Raw genomic sequence first — 20,049 nt, forward strand, 5'->3', positions numbered from 1 at the left:
CCTCTTCCCTGACTCAAATAATCCTAATATAGAATTACGCGAATCATTTCCGCGTTTCTTATATCTTCTGTTGTCGGATCTAAGCTACGCCATATTTTCTCCTTCCTTCGTTACAACATTCCAGACTAATGATCTCTCCTAATATATCTGCAACAAATTTAATTATTCCGTAGAAAATTCAAAATCGAAGCTGCTTCAAATAACCTTACGTTACTATATTACCATTCGCAACAACATAGAAGGTCCCACTTCCAAATCATCGGGAACACTGAAACCACAAAATCCACCTCGGTGTAGGAGTAATTTCTAATCACTCATCGACGATGAGGAGGTGGAAAGCGCGGCGATTTTCCTATGATCGCGGTTTATTCCCGCCGCGTGGACCAATTCCAGCGTGGTGAACGTGGGGAGAGGCGCGTATCGGGCGCAAAAAGGAAGGGTGGAAGAGGCGTGCAAGCGGAACAACGTGATCGCGTCTGGCGCGGCAGTCGTAGGAGAGCCTCGTGACACACACGATCCACTTGGTGTATCCCTTTTGCCGCGAGTAACACGGTCGTTCTCTTGCTGATTCGCGGATCGTATCACAACTATATACACATATACACGGTGTACACGGCGTTGGGCCTCCTCCGGTTGTCTCGTGTCGCGCGTTGGAGAGTGGGACACTGGCGCAGGGCCAGTAGGATCCACCGATATAAAGATCTACGGTCACACGAGCCGGGAGGTTACTCGTTTCTTCATCGTCGTCCAAGTGCAGCAGGACAGTGAGTGGTACAGCGCGGCCGCGAGCTGCTTTCCCGTGTTATGGGCTCATCTCCGTGATAACAAGTCCTATACATCGGTTCTATTCTATTCGTTTCGTTCGTATTTGTTGAAATTAATCGATTGAAATTAGTTGGAAAGACTATATCATATCGCGTGTGTAACTGGTTCGCGTAGATGAGCGCTGAGTAGCGTCGAATCGAGGGAGATATACTGGAACAGTGGATCGGAGCTTAGAAGAAGATCGTGAGTCCGCTTTTTTCCTTTCAAATTCATCGTCAACTTCGTGCGACAACTGTGTGAGGTCTCAGTGAAATAAAGTTATCTTTGATCGTCTTAATCGTTGATTTATAACGTTTAGATTTCTGTGAAGCAACGTAATAAAAGTACGTAGAATCGTTGACGCGCATTTTGGTATCGATCGAGAGAATCAGAACGACGTAATATCGTTTCGAAGTAAGTGCACTTCGGATATTACGACAATTACGATAAAGAAAGGCTAACGAAGACACGCGCGTCTGTCTTCTGGTACTCGAATTGACGCGTCTTTGCGACTGCATACTGCTCAGGAAATTTATATAACGGGCACGATCGGCATAGCTTCTCGTGAATCATCGTCGAATAGCGGTTCACGTGTCGCGAGCCTACAACGAGTCAGGTAAAAGATCGGAGTCCTTGCATTTTCCGGCATGAATATTTATCGACAACATTTTTTTCTTCGTTTTATCGAACGGACGTACACGATAATTGTTAGTCAGCGGGGGATAAATATCGTGCCGGAGGAACGAAGTCGTTGGCGATCGGTTTGTCGGCATGACCGGACGCGTAGAAACGACGGACGATAGAGAGAACCGGATCGTGAGACTCGCGTGTAATGAATGATCGATGCTGTGACTAATATTATTCCAAACAGGCCGGGGTGCTTTCACAAATCGACGACGGAAAATATTCCCGTACAACTTGTGACATTTAGACACGCGCGATAACAAACCGTGGCTACCGATCGCCGACTACCGGTTGATCGAATTTATAGTACCTTTCTTCTTATCGGACGAACGAAAATGTCGTGACACTTCCGAGAAACAGGTTCGCTCGAACGCGTGGAATTATGCTCGACGGGATGTGGATTATTATTGTTCGTTGGAAGAGGGCAGACTCATAGAAGGGGGAAACGTTTCTCCGATCTCCCAACGCGGAAGACTGTCGACCAGTCTAGAGAAAGAAATCGTTCATCATGAAAATCTATAGCGACACCTATGGAAAATCGAAGAAAAGGAAAACGATTCGTTCCGCTTGCAACGATTCTCACGTAGTCACGTCGCATTAGACGTCCACAGTATCCGGTCAGTTCCACGTACCGCGAAAGTTAAGATTTCCGGCAGATCGATCCGCGTATACGGCGAGGCCCTCGTCACGTGTCCGCTTAATTACAACGTAGATTCGTCATTAACACAGCGGAGATCGACGTGCTTCCTATTCCCCGTTAACCGGTAGCTTTCACTTTGACATAACTGCAACGATGAAAACGAAGGCAAAAACCGGCGACATATTTTTGAGGGACTAGCGGACAAATCGTGTCTAGATCGCGTAAAAATTGACTGGGGATATAATACGGAGAGATATATGGGAACATTTAGCGATTTGTAACACGATACCTTGTATTAAATTTTTCTATAACTTTCGTTACACCTCTCTTCCTCGATGGTTTTCCAAATGTATCTTTTGACACGTACTTACAATGCTATTGTATCGTACTTTGGTACGTGTGAAAACTTTTATCGCTCGCTCTTGTTTTCTTGTCACATCGAAGGATTGATGGTCCTATTGAGAAATTGTGAAGGCATAATATACCACGTAGCTATAACCGCGAGTAGGCGGATCATGGATGAATGGTAAGTTGGCTACAAAGTATTCGGAGGATGCATACTTTGCTCCAAGATTAGATTCAGCTTGAAAGAATGATTAAGAGAATTTATGTAAATGTACCTTCTACGAGATTTTTATCGGATTATAATAGTGTTTCTATTATAAGAAATAAATAATTGACTATTTAATTTCAAAACAAGACCTGCTACAATTCGTGCTACATAATACGAAATTATTTCTAAACGATTAGGTACTTCTCGACTCTGTGTGTGTGTGTATTTCTAAAAAAAGTTCCTAAATAATTCATAGAATGCTATAAAACAGCGATTAACATAGAGATCAGATTCGCTAATACAGAATACCCAAATCTTTGCCAGGATAAAAGATAATTCGAAAACGAAATAAATTTGTTTTTTATCACCAATCCATTTACGAAATATATTAATAATAAATAATTGAACAATGAAGATCGCCTCTGGTGACCAACACGATATTCATCGCTAAATACGGATCAGAGGGCGTAGCACGGATTCAATTGGGAGCTCGTTTGTCTCGGTACCCTCGAATTAAGCGTGTCAGCCAATGTCCATTCGCCTATCGTTCAGCAATTAAATGGAATTGTAACAAACGATCGTGCTCGTTTCGCGATTATTAGCATCGTGAACTCCAGCAACATCGGTTGAGCAACGCGTCCTTGTTTCTTCAGCAGGTCTAAGATCGCCTCGCGCTAGACAGGGGCGGAGCAAATTACGATCTAGGAATCTAATTTCCTTCGAGTATTCCTCCGAGTTATCGCATTTAGACCGAGACCACCGGATCAAGAAAAGTGTTATTTACGTTCGACGATCGACAGACTCGTGCACGCGTCATGAAATAGAATCGCTGATCGGAGCACCGGAACCGCAACTATTTATCAAACTTGCGTAATTTCCCTTTCTGTCGAGTAAAAGAAAAATGCTATCCGCAGAGAGAAAGCGACAAAGCGTTTAGTAAATTGTGTTTCACGATTTAAACGGTTTATCACGGGGAATAAGATGGAAACGTGTCTCCCAACGAATTCAAAGTTAGACTGAGAAATCGATTTAGTGTTTAATCGGATACAGCCCTTTCAGGTAAAATTCCAGATACATTCTATTGAAAATAATTGACGTTAAAGACGTTAAAGATGAAATTCTTTTGCTTTTCTGGGAAGGAACAAACGCGAGCAAGCCCTTCGATGAATTACCTCGAAGCGATTCTATTAACGTCAACTTTGACTGCGACAGCTTTGATAAAATGAGCCTGTTCTTCCAAGAAACTACGTGTTGCGTTTTACTCGAGCGAGAACTGTGTTATCTGATAAAAAATGCCTAGAATAAAAGTCGACTGGGTAATAAATTGCGGAGCGAATGACCACGAGCGCATCGAGTCGACGATAAATTCTTGCGATCTGGAGTACGAGAGCACGAGGAACGAAAAGAGAGACGCGACGAGTAAAAATATGTGACACGAACCTTGGCGTAACCTTCGTCGCGCGCTTTCCCTCTTGGTCCCTAATTGCGGCTATCAGAGTCGCGGGCGTGATATGACGACAAGCTCGACAGGGTCGAGAGGAAACGTGGGAATGCGCGCAAAACGGAACACAGATCGAACACATCACAGAGAAACGATTCCCAGCCGCCGTCATCTGGCTGTGATTCATAGAAGAACGTTATTAAAATTTATAAGTTAGTGAGAAACTAATGACTAAAAGATATTACTAACCGTTTGTATTATTATCAAATTTTTGAATAGTCAAATTTCATGAACTGCGTATAACGATAGAGCAAAGCTATGAGAAGAAGCATTTAAAAAATTTATTTCAAATTATTATACGACAACCATAAAACTTATGTAAGCGAAAGAAGATGAAGAAGATATCGAAATTACGTAAGCAAATTTTGCAAGGTTTATCGCGTTGTTTTATTGGGTCAAGAGATTTGTTAAGATAGGCAACGTTATGGTCGGATCGCATAAAATATATTACTAGGCACCACGCAGTTGTTAACAGGCCAGGTGACGAATAATTGCGTTTTCCAGCCGTAACCAGTTGAATTATAACGCTCATTGACAGGACGTTTCAACTTACGCAGCATGAAGACCTTGGTCGGAACGAGGTTTATTAAATGTTAAAAATCATTGAAAGTCCGACTAATCGGTGACTAATTGGAAACTAACGGCTAATTGGTGGATATAACAGTCCTTGGGATCGATTTTTGCCTAAAACGGACGCTTTAACCGGGACATCTACCTCATACGTGACGAAAGGTCATACACCAGAGTCGACTATTTTCTCGAAATACGGTACCGGTTCGCGGTCCCTGCGTTTATTTCGAAGGCGAACAGGTGAGCGAACGAAGAGCGAAATTGTTCACGTACGTGCTGATGAAATTAGCGAAGCCGTGTTTATCGTACGAATTACTGCCACAGAGGTCCATAGTTTGTCATTGCTTGGCTCATTGTCAGTAGCAGAGATTCGCGCGAAAATTATTCTCAAGCCAAGTCACGTTAAAAATAATTTAACTCTTTACGTTACAATCGACGCTTTGATGTCATTGGACATTGACAATGTGCAAATTATTATTTCGTTTCGATAAAAAGTTGGAGAATAAATATAGCTGCGTGATGGCGCGAGTAATTTTCAAAGTATGAATGCTTTCCTTAAATTACTTGGAACAATACACCGTTTCTATCGACGATCGGAACAGGTATCGCAGGAATAATTCAAGGCAGGAGAAATCTGCATATCCTTGCGCCGTGAAAAATTTCGTCATTTGTTTGCAATAATAAATCCAAAAAGGGGGATAAAAATGAAAACGAAAAATGACGATGTTCGCGCGGTGGAAAAATTGGGCCGTTAACCTTGTCTGACCGGTACCTACAGCTTTTACAGTCGCAACAAAAACGTAAACCGGTATTGGTCGCATACGCTATATGCATCCTGATAAGCCTCCGTATAATGCGCGTCGGAATATCTTTAATAAAAACGACATTTCTCCCTTTTGGTTAATCGTATTATGGAGAAAATCGGTCATAAACATTTCTCTCCTTTCTGACGACAAATTGCGGAATGTAAATTAAAGATTCCGCATATTATTAAAGCTCCATTAAAATGCAAACATCGTAATTATGGAAGAAAAATTAAAAAAAAAAAGGGTAAATCAATTCTTTCCTTATAAATATCCTGCAGCGTTTATGTGAAAAAATTAAAGATATTTTGTGATATAAAATAATGATTCATAAATTAAAGCTATGATAGTGTTGAAATAAGCGTTGTCTAATTTCCATATTTCATATTTTACAATCAATAGAATAGAAGATATTCGACGACAAAAAAATCATCGAAATTGATTGTTTTTTTACAACCGTAATAGCGCCTCGAGCAAATCCTGTTCGTCAGAATCTACAGTCCTAAACAACAGAATGCTATATACATGATGAGTCACGTACACATTATATCCGAATAGCTGTGTTCATCGAAACGGAGATGCGGCAGATACATCGCGTTCTCGCGTGCAATACACACTACCGTTAAAGGAGCTACGGGTGCCGAGGAGAGAAGAGAATAATCCAGTAGAGCCGCGGGATGAACGAGACGAGCATATTATGCAAGCGAGTTGCCTTGCAGTGCAAGCCGGTCAATGCCAAGGTGTACAACTACGGTCGCTGATACTCGTCTCTGTTAGTCTCAAGCCGGCAACCTCATCACCGATAACTTCGAAGCGAAAATCAACCTCGAATAAGTTCTTGAATCACTGATCGTCTGGATCGCGCGAAGGCGAATTAACGAGGCAGTATGCCAGCTGGCCGCTCGAGTTGAAGATAAAGCAACTTGACGTGTAAGGATAGTAAATTTTTCGAGAGACTACATAACAAGAAAATTTCGAAACAAAGCAACGACCGACTTGGAGCCAAATAATTGAGTTCGAAACGAAAAGAAACTCTGAGTATTAAGCATTTGGAAAAGAGCATTAAGAAAAGATGCAGAACTTGCATAAAAAAGTTTCAGAAAATGAATGGAGGTTTGAATTTGTAATTTCGCAGAATATTAATCGAGCTTGGAAGAAGATTCGACGTGTGTACCTGCAGACCAATATTTTTGAAATTGTTCACATTCTTTCCGGGTAATTAATTCCAGAAATTTTAATACATACGCGATACAAACTCATTAGCCAAATATCTGGAATTCTTCGAGACGTCTATAAATATTTCGAAAGGCGAATGACGTCGATTTATACGGAGGCTTTTCAATTTTTACAAGAAACTAAAATCATGAAACAAAAACCTGATGATTATTTACATTAAATAGATATTACGCAATTATCGAAATATCTTTAAAAAAAATTCGGTTATCTGCAACAGTTTTTCTGCAAAAAGCCCTTTTCTTTTCTAAAATTAGATTCCTCCATTTGAGACAGATACTCCACTTTACTATTAAACATCGTGACAAAAATAAGTCAAAGTCGACGCTGGATTCAGCTTTCACCGTTTCGTTACATAAATGCAAAGTCGTGAATAACGCGAATAGTGTGAAAATTTGGAAATTTGCGAAATTTCCTACAGTTATCCTATTTCTTCGAACGTCGATGTTGAAAAAGAAAATTATGAAAAGCTTTCTGTCCAACGTACATCGTAAAATACGTGACTTGTGCGCTTCGAAAACAAAAAGCATGAAAATAAACCAAACGAGAATAAATTCCAAACAAAATCGCAAAATGAAGAAAACAACCTTTGTTCCTTTGGTGCAAGGAAAGAGAACACGTTCTATGTCAAAGGCGTGAGATTGTCAAGAAATTATGACATAAAAAGAATCGACAGGTAGATGACGAAAGAAATCACAAATCTTGTCTTATGGCGTGATAGACTGGTTCTTGATCAGTGCGACAGTGCAATGTAACAGACAATATATTTATGGGTCAATGACTTAGAAACCATAGATAAGTAATATGTTAATAGTTGGCGTAACATTGAATCACACATGTTGTAACCATTATGTAGTTCCGATTCGATAAAAGCAAGTTACGTCTGTGGCCAAGTTTAGCTTAAACTCTAATTTCAATTTCAATTATTTACACTGAGAAACAACGATAAAAAAACGAAACTTAAATCTACCATCATCAGGTTATTTAGTTTTTCATTTATCTTATATCGAAATATTTTTAACCACCAAGTAACATAATAGGCAGAATATCAGAAAGAATAGACTTTTATCCTATCTTTTCTGTGTTCTTCGCGTTTGATTGCTCTAAAATATTCATCAGAGTAACAGTCCTTCAAAATACTCGTACAGAATAACTATAATTTAACAAGCTTAATTCCGTGATAAAGTGGACGAAGGAGGGTAAAGTCATTCTGTCATAACAGGAAGCATAGTTAAACGAGCGACGCGCCGAAAGTTGCTCGCAGGTGTTAGCACGGCGTTAAGGAATTAATGCTGCTCAGCGAGCACGACGCGAAACAAAAAGGAAAGTAGCTGAAAGCGTAAATCGAATTGGATAACGCGCTTTGCGGGAGCCTTACGCGAGGCACGCGCGCTCGTCACACGAGCTATGCAACGTGTTGCCTCGGTATGGCTCTTTCTTTCTCTGTTCCTCGGCTTCTCACTCCTCATGGCGTTTCCGAGGTTTCAATCGAACGATATTTAATGGATAAATCGCTGTTGGAATCGGCTCCTGAACCGCACACAGCCTTTCACCGCCTCTGACGAACCGCCGCCGCGTCGTTCCCTCACCGCGATTCAATGCCATATCGTTGCACACGCTTTTGATGACCTGCATTCAAGGCCACGTGCTAGCGCGCGCCGTCAAACCGCGACCAAAAACGAGATCGATAGTGTGAACCTATCCAATTTCATAAATTTATATTTTTCTGGCTGTAAAATTTCTATAGAGTGTCATCGAACTAACGGCATAATTTTCAATGAGGTCAAATTGGAAACGTAAGCCGGACACGTATAATTTTTTCGTATCAAGGTTCATTTCCAAATATAATGACGTTGTCGCTATACTTCGTCGAATGTTATATCGAAGCTACCAAGGAAGTTATATGAATATCTTATCAAGAATTTACGTGAATCGCCATAACACCGAAGTCAATGCACGACAGTACGTAAGCAACCGGTGACTGTCGAGTAAAGTCAGTGATCGTATCGAAATGATTAACACATCGTGCATTCGAGTTACATTTCCCAGTCTTCCCAAACATTTTCAATAAATACGCTGTTTTATACGCGAACTTGATCCCATACACAATGTGAAATAATGTGTTAACAATCTAAATATTGTGATAACAGTATCGTTTCAAATGCGCTGTAGTACTGCGCAGAATTGAAACAAACTAAAAAAATTAACTACGTACATTCGGCTATTCATTCCCATACCTATTTACATCTACAAAGACCATGATATACTATGGTTACTCTAGACACTGAATTACAAACGTGACTTTACTACTAGCCGAGTACGCGACTTTCCTCGAGCTATTCGAAACGAAATCGCTCGGATCAAGAATTGCACAGTGGCAGGACTAGAAAATCTGGCTTCGAGAAACGATAATACGGCAGGTTCGGTCGCAACGATAGCGTAACCGCACTTACCACGCCACAGAGATCGTTCTTCTTACATCACGTCGCGAAAAATCGACAATCCGCGTTGCGGAACGCGTAGAACCGCCCGGCGTACGACGTTCGTCAATTTTACGATAGTTCGTCAAATCGGTCGGCCCTTTGCGAACACCCAGAAATGGAGCACCGGGAGAAACGAAGCTTTTTCTTTTTGACTCGAAGGGCTTTCAGTCCGTGACTAGTAGGATGAAATTAAAATCACCTCTACGGTGAATTTGAAATGTCGTATCTGAGCGGTTATGCTAATTATTTGTTTGAAATTTCGCATACGTTGCGCTTAACCTGTTGCCGAACTCCAGATAAAATATGAGTAAGTTAGCCTTCACGTTTAATCTATGATTTATTATTAAAGTCGAGAAGAATCTAAATTTTGTGCATTGTTCTTGCAGAGCAGCGTGTTTTGAATTCAGCTGGAAATTCCTGATTAAATTAGATGAGAAGTAAATTGCTAAGAACGAATCTATTACATAAGAAGAATGTAAAAGACCTATGCAAAACTATCAAGAAATTAAACTCATCGCTCTGTTCTTAGAATCTCATTTTATTCAAAGGTAGTGAATTATTAATATCAACGAACCGCGTCCACACGGCCACTGGCAATTTCTCAAGTCTGTAGGAAATTAATTTAGAATCCAATTAAGTAATCAGATCTGCTTACAACGAATTAACCCCTTCTCGTTAATGCCACAACTGTATTAAAACGTTCCTTAGTCCAATTCGCTGAAAGGTGAAAACCGCGTGCATCGATTAAAACGTTCCAAGAAACACTTAACAAAGCATCTTGCATTTCGATTGAAACTGATTTAAAAATCAGAACATTAAGTAAATCTATCAGAATGAAACTATCAGAGTGCCTTATCAACGATCGGAGACATCGTTGCCTGAACTAAAGAAAGCTTGATCCCGTAGCCCGATTTGCGTCATTTAAATCCCTTATCGAGTAAAAAGGCTGACAATGCGTGGTGCACGAAAGTGAAAGCCTACGTTTCGAAATCGTTTTTCGTATAGCGATCTGAGCCAAGTGGATTCATGCTACCTGCCGCCCGATCGAGGCGAACGTTCGACGAACAAGACGGTATCGCCATCCAGCAAAGAGGCGGCGATCGCGATCGCGTGAACCGTACGAATCTTAACTGGCAACGACTTCCTCCTTTCCAGCTAGACGTATCGCTTGGAAATGGCTCCACCTTTCGGAACAAACGTCCTTGAGCGAACCAGTGCACCGGGAAAGGTGATGAAAACCGGCCAGTCACGTGTACCATGCCGGCGCGAGCGGTTGTTCGCCAGCTTCGCCTTCTTGTCGCACGTTCCATTGATTTTCTGATCGATGTTTGTCCTGTTAAAGTGTCTATGAACCGGGACAACACATCAGAGCGCTCGATAGAAGGATTAGAAAACGTTTTACTCGACTTTTACACCTAGAATACCGTGAATGCGTTAGATGGTTCAGACGTACGTCTTCGTTCGTGCTTTTTTTTCTCAAAGGAGAGTGAAACGAATATTGTCAGTGGTCGTGTATTAGTTGGTGAGACGTTTGAAAGTGTTTCCCAAGGAAAAGTTAGACGATCGTGTCTCCAGAGACGTGACTGACCTTCGAAAGACGCGTTCTGGCGACAGGAGTCTTCCTCGTGGTAGAAGCAGGTCTTGCGGTCGCGAGGAAAGCGAACAGCTGACGCGAGAACAGCAAATGCGTTTTAAATTAGCGGACTGCTGCATTCGTGCCGGACAGCCGATCTCAAAGTCATTGCTTCCGAGGTGGAGAAAGCAAAATACACGCGATGGTTAGCTCTCGATCGGGACGCGTTAAGCGAGCAATCGTCGGCATGCGGATTAGATTAATCGTTATCTGTTCGAGCGTCAAATAGCTTCCCGAAGAAGATGATTTAAAGACAGAGACGGAATCAAACAAAGCCGATTTCCATGCGGAGGAATTCCTCGATTCCGTCACGTTTTCGTTCCGTTTCGATTAAAAAGCCGCTCGCCGAGAGAAATCGCTGGCACTCGTGGTAAAGTATCATCGCGTGTGCGTGTGTGCTCGTTCTTCGTTTGAAAAACCTACGTTCCCCTCGGAAGAAGCGCATTATTGCGTGTGGCAACTCGATTACACACCATTCACGACGTCCTGCTGAACGATTATCGTCCAGATTCGCGACCGCTCCGGAAACCGAGAGAAAGGTACTCTTTTAGTCCCCGCAACATGCTATCAGTGTATTTGATAGTTTAAAAAGACGTTTCCGATACAACAGTCTCGCGGAGAACAGTGAAATCTTGAACCGACGGTGGTATTTTTTCAATATTTTCTAATAGACAAGTGTCTTTTTAACACGTTTTATAAATATTTTTTATAGGTCGCAAATTTTTTGATATCGAACGTTTTTTAATAGTCTTGAGGATTTTCTTAAAACCAAATGTCTTTTTTCCTCCCTTGGATCAGTTTGAAAAGATAAATTATTTTCGTCGATGTTCAACCATATTAACATTTTCCAATTACGAAACTCTTCAACACTCACTAACTTCTCTCTAACTCGTCCCTCAAACAATGTCCAAGCCATCAATTACTCTCCTAATACCTCATTCAAGGACTATCGTCGTCATTCCATTTACAAAGGACCGTAAACAGCTAATTGCCAACATTACCATTATCATTCATCGTAATAAGAACAAAAACTGCAGCTTCATTATCCTTTTTACCGATGGCAATAAATCACAAAGCTCAATTAACTTCGTTTCAAACATCCTTCGACTTTGCTTACCGCATTCAAAGATCCGCAGGGATATGGATAAAAATAAAAGGCAGTAAATTCAGTTTCTTGTCGGAAACTTGGTACGACAAAGTTACTTCCGCGATATCGACGACTCTGACGTTGGCCCTGGCTAATGCAACGTGCGCTGGGCGAATGCAGAAACGTGAGCTTAGGTTTGTTATTCGGTTGCAAGTGATTACGAGCGCTAGTACTCCAGTGACCCGTGAATGTTTGTCGACCGCTCACCGACTGTTCACGAGGGAAAGGCGTGGTCCCCTCCGGTCCCACATTCCCATATTATTGCAATTCACGTAAATGGGCCTGACGAATTCGCCAATTTCAACCGTGCGGTCTCAACGTTCCTCGGAAATTTAGTAACTGTTCGATGAGGGAACCTTTACTCAATTTCTCGCGTTCCATTCTGCTGATTTTATCGAAATACATTTAGAAAATAGAAAAGTGAAAATTGACGGGGAGATTCCGTTAACGATAGGAAGAAATGTCGATTCTTCCACTGAGATCCTAGTCACGATTCGAAGAATATTATCTTCCTAATTTCATCGAACTCTTCTTCAGAAATTCTATCGATGATCCTAGGGGAAAGTTGCTTATTCTTTAAATTTACGAAATTTACATCATTTTACTGATTTCGTGGAACTGTATAGGAGAAGTATAATGTAAAATCGAAAGTTCGTACATGTAGATTCTCGTTCAAGCTCGTCATTCAGTCCGAAGAGTCTCCCGCGTATTTTAATATCAGTTTCTAATAACAGGAATTATTATTTCCATGCAATAGTTGAGAAAATGTTGCCGTTTCAATGGGGAAAGCAAAGTTACTCCCGTGGAACGGAAACACCTCCACAGAATAAACTTATACTTTCGTTGCGCCAGGTGGCAGTCACCGTATGCCTTGCGACGAACAACTCGAACTGCTCTAAAAGACACATGATGCGATTACAAGATTGAACGGTATTATCAAAATTACCGTACGATATACATCGCGACTGTGAATATAATTCACGTGATCGTAGTCAAACCTCATTAAGTAATTCACACCAAAACAGTCGCTTTGATTTTTCTTGGGAGACATAAATATATCGTATTTATGCAATAAAATATAAATCCTAAGAAAAAAAGATACCGATGCTATATGAATATGCCAGATGAAAACATTTAGATATTAAGATACCGAAGATACTGTTTCATAGATACTGAAGTAAAAATAATGAATACCATTTACATCATACTGAACGAAACGTCAAGAGTTGCTTAATTTCCGTTGCAGATGATGCCGAGAAGATTTCCTGTGCGAAAGCTCCTCCTGGTAGCAGTGTTAGCGACCTGCTTGTCAATCGTGACATCATCATCGAGCAGGGAGAGACGGAATGTCGGTGCGGACGAACCTAGTCATGGAGCAGACAGGACGCACACACCAGCCGGCCGTAGTTTCAAGTCATCGACCAGCAGAGACAACGAGATAACTACGGAAGCCGGAAGGAAAGTGTCGCACAAACTGATTGGAGGCCACTTGCGAGCGGATGCGAAGCAAGAAACGTTCTGGGATGACGGTATCCTCTTATCGTCTGCTGGAAACGGGAGGGAGACGAAGGCTAATCGTAAAGACGAGGATGACGAGAAGAAAACTCTCTCTCAACAAGTGAAAGAAGGGAAATACGGTCTGATACAGAACGAAATCTACGGAAGTCAACCTAAACGACCAGGAATAATCAGTTACTTAGGCAATCCGGAAGTACCAAAGGACACGATCGACAATTTGGGTGGTCTCGATGAGGATGAAATTTGGTTGGCTGAGAATCACGTATTAGTGTTGAGAGGAGGGAAATTTCCTGGCCATGAGACGCCGCAAGCCAACGGAGACAGCACGCCGACCTGGCCACCGATCGACAATTACAAAGCACCCAGGAGACAGGTCAAGATACCATCCAAGCCAAAGGTACCGCCGCCCTTTCCCATTCAACTCACAGAGGGCGGCCCGATACAGATCATCGGGCCGAATGGCACCAAGGAGATCGCCAATGCCACCGTTGACTACAGAAAGGATCCTTTATTTACCAAGGGATTACTATCGGAGGATGATCCACTCTTCGCTGTTATAGCCAACGGGACTATCGTAATGTCCGATATGAATTCAAAGAACGCATCTTCGGAGGAAGAAAATTCAAGCATAAAGAGTAAGGACGATAAGACAGATACCGTACCACCTGGCAGTTTTCCACCCTTCTATCACGCAATTCCACCTGGTGCAGTATTCGTGCCACCGCCGAATAATCAGTCGGAGTATGACGAAGAAGATCAGTCTATTTACTATCCACCGCCATACAGTTTTCAATATCAGCAAGATAATACGACAGCTGTGCCACCGGGTCCTCTGGTTCCAGGAATTATACTCCCACCACCGCCGGACTTCTTCTCTGCTCTCGAGGACAAGAAGACCACGACGAAGAAGTACACGAAGCGACCAGAAACTACTCCCGTACCAAGACCCAGACCTACCTATCTACCACCTAGGAAATTAACTACGAAGCAATACAAGAGTTCCACTACAGTGCCAAACCTAACGCAAACCACAAAATCCAGGACGTCCATTGGTATGTCGGGTGTTACAAAGACGTACGGTCGAACAAGGTATAAAAATTTTACGGACAAAAATTTTACCGCCAAGCCCAACGTAAGGACAGTCCCTTATATAGAAATTACGACATCGACGCCGGATAAATCGACTACGCTTGATAACCCAGAATTCTACAACATCGGTTCGTTAGCACAAAATCACGTAACCAATCAAGAGAATATACAGGAGAAGAATGAAGCGTGGTCGCGTCTAGTGACCAGTAAAACGATTCCGATAGTGACGTACTACACGTCCACGCAGTCCACCTTGGAAAGACCTGTGGAAGTAACGCCGGCCTCGATAAAGAGTATTATTACCACTAGCAACCCGGAACGATCGCCCAGTCAGGCTTCTTACTACTTTTACGAAGAATCTCACGAACCACCTTTTCATACCACTCCAAATTCGATTTATTACAAGACTACCACCGAATCGCCTTTTTATGAAACTGTGACGCAACCACGAGCCGAGGAAAAGAAAAAGCAGTATTACAACGTGGAGGCAATTCCGTCGCGAGAAACATCGAAGGACTACAGTATCAAGTTTATCGGCTCTCCGGTGAAAAATTCCGCGCCCATTCGCTACAGTGACACGACAGTCACGCAAAGCTCACCGAAGTACGAGAGCGGCTCGACGAGAACTCAGGGTCAACGAATGTTACTTGATCACGCGCCTCTTTACTATCAAGCCATATCTGCTCGTCCAGCCGTCTCTGTGCAGCCCTATTACACCACCTCAAAGCCACAGGCTTATTACAGGCAAGAGGCGAAATCAAAGCCGATTTATCAGTACAGTTTCGAAGCAGCGGACTACTCGAAGCATGGAAATCAAAGGCAGCAGTACGAACAAGAGCAAACTAACGCATTCAACGAGTATCAGAACGTTAAAGTCGATGGAAGGTATAATAATCATCGATACGATTATGAGAATGAATCAGTGCCTCAGAAGAGAGTCAGGCCGCAACCGTATAAGAATCAACAGCCGATCTATCCTTCGACGACAGCGCATTCAGCGATAAGTACCACGGACAATCCTCAACATGCTTATTATACTCAACAGGACGAGAAGTTCCTGGATGATGTCACGAAGGAGTATTTCACCATCTTTGGCAAGAAGATACCGCATAAGGGTATACCGAGCACGACTCCCATGTACTCCAAGACGAACAGTATTACCGAAAGACCGGATTACGTGAATACCTATGTGGAGAATTACGACACCCCCGAATCGCCTGTGTATAAGACACCTAAGGTTAAAGTGCATTACGGAGACCAGTCTCAGAGACCATACTCCCTCAAAGACGACATTCTTGTCAACTACAGGCGACCTCTGCCTCCTATTAATCCCGACAGTGAATTCATCACGGTGGTCGATCCAAACCAACAACAGCCACCCAATTATAGAATACCCAACAGGGATGACCAACCCTTGGCAGCGATCCGCGCTTATCCACCGCAGCCACTCGTGAGTCCAAGAAACGGTCCACCCACCAACTACGTACCGGTCGTAGAATCTCCGGAAGAGCTAGACGACACGTATCCCCAGCTACCCATATCGTTGGAAGACGATATCAAAGTGAACTACCGTCACCCACGACCTACTATAAATCCAGACGCCGAATTCATCGACCCGATTCCAGTGCAAGAGAACCAGCCGGAGAAGCCAAAGGCCTATTTCGCGTACAGATTGCCAGGCGATGGGGGTCACTTTTACTTCCTAACGCCGCAGGCGATCACGCAGAGGCCGGAGCAGAACGCCGGTCACCTCTACTCAAAGTCGAGAGGAACGAGGCTACTAAGACGTCGACGGAGGCCAGACAACGTGTGATACGTGTACGCGACAAGGCAGCCGCACAATGCCATACCAATCATCGGGGACGCACGATGGAAATGCGTGTCATATGGAACGCGACGCGGAAATCAACGTCAGAACGTTGTGTACCGTTATTAGGATATTTATTCTATGTGTAAATATATATACGGATATATCTTGTATGCGTAATGTACAATTAAGTTAGATGGTTATCGACGCCTCAGTTACGCTATATAAAATGCTTAATTTATGTGACCTAACTTCTCCCCTTCTCCCCAACCCTGCTTTAGATTGATACAGATGCGATATTGTGTGTAACGCCGCTTGTGTGCGACGATAGGTATGCGCGAGTACTTTGAATGACCGTCATGTACTCGCGCGTTGTCTGTGATTAATGATCGATAGTAAACGCATACCGTGTACATATAGTTATGATTGACGATGTAGAGATTCAATTATAGAGCTCCGAGTGCATTTTTCATAAACCGTGTTACATGAAATATATTATATTCGAACATGCATGAAATAAACATTGCTTAGAAAGACAAAGTTTCCTTCCTTGTAAGCAAAATATTGATAAAAGCATGACATATTATTAGAAAAATCACATATATGGTGCTCACATTCGATTATAATATCGGTATTATTTTATGTTAATTCTTGTATGATACTCTACGAATTTTGTATTATTCGAGGAATTTATTGTAAATATATATGCGATGAATATAAGTGACGTTCTTAATAGATGGTATTATTATTGTAGGATTAAAATAGGTTGTAAAGTATCTTTTTTAAACAATACGTGACTTCCAATGTAATGACAAATGATTTTTAAGAAATCGATCGTTTAAAGTTGCATAAAAATAAATACATATTTAAATCTAAAAAATTCCAAACACAAATTCATGAGCCCTTCCTTAGAAGCCATGGCAAAAATAAGTAAAACCACATGAGCACTATACCCTTAATTATTGTTCACGAATATGTAGTAAATATAAACAACTCGGCGATAGTTAGTAGCTGATTGATAAAAATAAACAATGCAAAGAATGTAGACTTACCGGTGTCGATTTCTTGCGTCTGTGTCGGATCGGGCAATGGTTCATCGTGTAGTCGTAAATAAACCTCCATTGCACATTTTGCTGCTTTAAAATAAAATGGATGAGCTCGTAGCACGTCTTCTAACCTTAGAAGACCCACGTAAGACCTCAAGGTCATCTTTCTCATACAGTAGGTATGAAAGTCGAATTGATCCTCTATGATTTCAGAAAAGTGCTAGAATTGATAGAAATCGTTTGAGAGCGGCTAATAATAAATTATTACTTGCAAATATAGGATGTTAAAACCTACCCTGTCAACTTCGTGACATTTCTTTAATGCCTCCCCATACTTTCCAAGGCGTTTGTAAGCGTTAGCTGCTTCTGTCTGAATCCACATACACTGCATTTCATTTAGATTCTCCATGGCTAAAACCCCTTCCCTAGTAAACTTGCCACACGTTTCTTCCGCTTCTTTGATGAGATTTGCACGCAACATATACTTGGCACATTTAGAATTAATATATCGATCTGCTGTGTCTAATCCTTGCGCTTCGTCTAACCACTTATAAGCCTCTTGAACATTACCAGCATGCTAAGAATGTACACGCACAATTAATTACATTATTGAAGAAATATAAATATACATTACAAAAACCGAACACGGAATTTACCTTATAAATGCGGCCTTTGGTAACAAAAAGTTCTATAAGTGTAGGTGTGTGTTCTATGGCAGCATCAATTTCATTTAGCGCTTTTTCTGTAAGTCCAAGATGATCGTAATGTTGTGCTAAATAATAATAAGTCCATAACAGTGCCGAAGCTGGCTCTCGCGCATTGTCTTTCTCTTGGTCGCTAAAATGCCCATGAGCCTTTAATGCTTCCTTGTATTCCAAAACCAAAGACTGTATAGTATCAACCTTCTGTTGATCGTTATATAGAGAACGAAGATTTACAAATAGGGGTGGTACACCTTTATGAAGGCCTATGGTGTAAATAAAATATCAATAAGTTACTTAGACTCTTTGTAAAAATATTTTCAATAAACAAATCGTACCTCTTCGTAAGTACCGATCTACTAATGTTTTAAATTCATCCCCTAATGCATAATTTAGTTGTAAGCGACGCGGCGCTAACGCTCGAGGAAACAATTCTTCGTATCTTTGGAGCATAGCTAATGTTTCTTCAGGTTTTGTGTGTCTTTCAGCCTCTGCTAGCCTAGCATAATAAGTTGTATTTTCAGGATTTATATTTAAAAGTTCTTTATAAACCTGTGCTGCTTCTGCATATTGTTTTAATTGTAATCTTAATTTACCTACAAAAAACAGGAAATTAGTTTAAAAAAAATTATTGTAAAACACTTACAATTAGTTTTCATAATTTAGTTGTAGAAATTTATAACATACCATATGTTTCTTTTACAGTAACTTTATCACAAATTTGATCACTATACTTGTCAAGATGTTTCAATGCTTGTTCACATTCCCCTGATTCCTGGATAACCATATTTTGGTACAATAGCAACTCACTGTGCTCATAATCATAACAAATCTGCAAATATTAAAAATATCTCAATATTACATATTATAATATTATCAATATTAAAAAAAAATAAATTCGATATTGCATTATTTAATACAACATTTTTTCTTTTTACATAATATTAGAATACATACCATTGGGGAATTTCGAAATGTGTCCAAAATTTTAAGTGCTGTTTCATAGTCCTTTAATAAATGATATGATATAGCGAAACCAATCCATGAAGCACGCTGTGTAGGACGTAACATAAATAACTGGTACCTTGTGTCCTAAAAAAAAATATGGAAATAAATACTACTATTAAATAAAAATTACGTTGATAATGCCATTAATGAAAAAGAAACAAGAATAAAACAAATTATACATATACAATAAATAGAAATAAGGTCCTTCATATAAAGGATTTACCTTATAGCCCTCCAGATCCCTCATCTGAATTTGAAGCAGCGATAAGTCCCTAAGAATTTGAATGTTATCCTTGTCCCATTTAAGGGCATTTCTATAACACTTAATGGCTTCATCGTATTTCTTATCCGAGCGTTGTAAAAGTCCATAAACGTGCCAACAAACATGAGATTGCAAATCATTCCTAAGACCTCTCCGGACATGATCGTATGCTTCTTCTTTGCGACCTAAGCAGTTCAGAGTGAGACCTTTCATTGCCAAGGTCTCTCCATGTTCACTAAATTTAGGGTTTGATAAAATTTGCTTTGCAAACTTTATCCCATTTTTATACTGTTTGTGTTCGTAACACCTCTGCAAGAAACATAAATACGTTTCATAGGATAAAACGTTTTCATGATTTCAATACTATGTACTTCAATAAACTGGCATTATAAAGTATCGTAAAAGATAAACAAAAAATCATGTTTTCATTCATAAGATCGGTAAAATTTTTATGACCCATGATTGCCAGTGAATTTTTCACAATTTTTCGAAGAGTGCTTCATCATTACAGCATGATGAATACTCTTATTAACCGGAGAGTGGGGTCCAAAACAGAGCGTTTTGATT

At 41.0% G+C, this 20,049-nt stretch overlaps 2 protein-coding genes across 4 annotated transcripts in view; one reads left to right on the forward strand and one right to left on the reverse strand.

Annotated features, from left to right (window-relative positions):
• The window catches only part of LOC117213798 (N-alpha-acetyltransferase 15, NatA auxiliary subunit), a 45,196-nt gene that overhangs the window by 24,940 nt on the left and 207 nt on the right, over positions 1-20,049 (reverse strand). Inside the window, exons 2-8 of the mRNA XM_033459458.1 lie at positions 19,444-19,791; positions 19,170-19,304; positions 18,900-19,044; positions 18,551-18,808; positions 18,168-18,478; positions 17,807-18,088; positions 17,518-17,731 (exon numbers count right to left, since the gene is read on the reverse strand). Of these exons, the coding sequence (XP_033315349.1) occupies positions 17,518-17,731; positions 17,807-18,088; positions 18,168-18,478; positions 18,551-18,808; positions 18,900-19,044; positions 19,170-19,304; positions 19,444-19,791 (1,693 nt within the window). The remainder of the gene's footprint in view (positions 1-17,517; positions 17,732-17,806; positions 18,089-18,167; positions 18,479-18,550; positions 18,809-18,899; positions 19,045-19,169; positions 19,305-19,443; positions 19,792-20,049) is intronic.
• Positions 476-17,336, forward strand: LOC117213797 (adhesive plaque matrix protein). 3 transcript variants are annotated; one of them, XM_033459456.1, is made up of 2 exons: positions 476-1,008; positions 13,298-17,336. In XM_033459456.1, the coding sequence occupies exon 2, from the start codon at positions 13,298-13,300 to the stop codon at positions 16,469-16,471; it is 3,174 nt and encodes a 1,057-aa protein (XP_033315347.1). In that variant the 5' UTR covers positions 476-1,008; the 3' UTR covers positions 16,472-17,336. The 3 variants fall into 3 exon arrangements, with proteins under 3 accessions (XP_033315347.1, XP_033315346.1, XP_033315348.1); XM_033459455.1 differs by lacking the exon at positions 476-1,008 and adding an exon at positions 2,636-2,654; XM_033459457.1 differs by lacking the exon at positions 476-1,008 and adding an exon at positions 10,796-11,443.

Source organism: Bombus bifarius, unplaced genomic scaffold (genome assembly GCF_011952205.1).
Source record: "Bombus bifarius isolate JDL3187 unplaced genomic scaffold, Bbif_JDL3187 scf7180000009125, whole genome shotgun sequence".
In the NCBI taxonomy this organism is placed as follows: domain Eukaryota; kingdom Metazoa; phylum Arthropoda; class Insecta; order Hymenoptera; family Apidae; genus Bombus; species Bombus bifarius.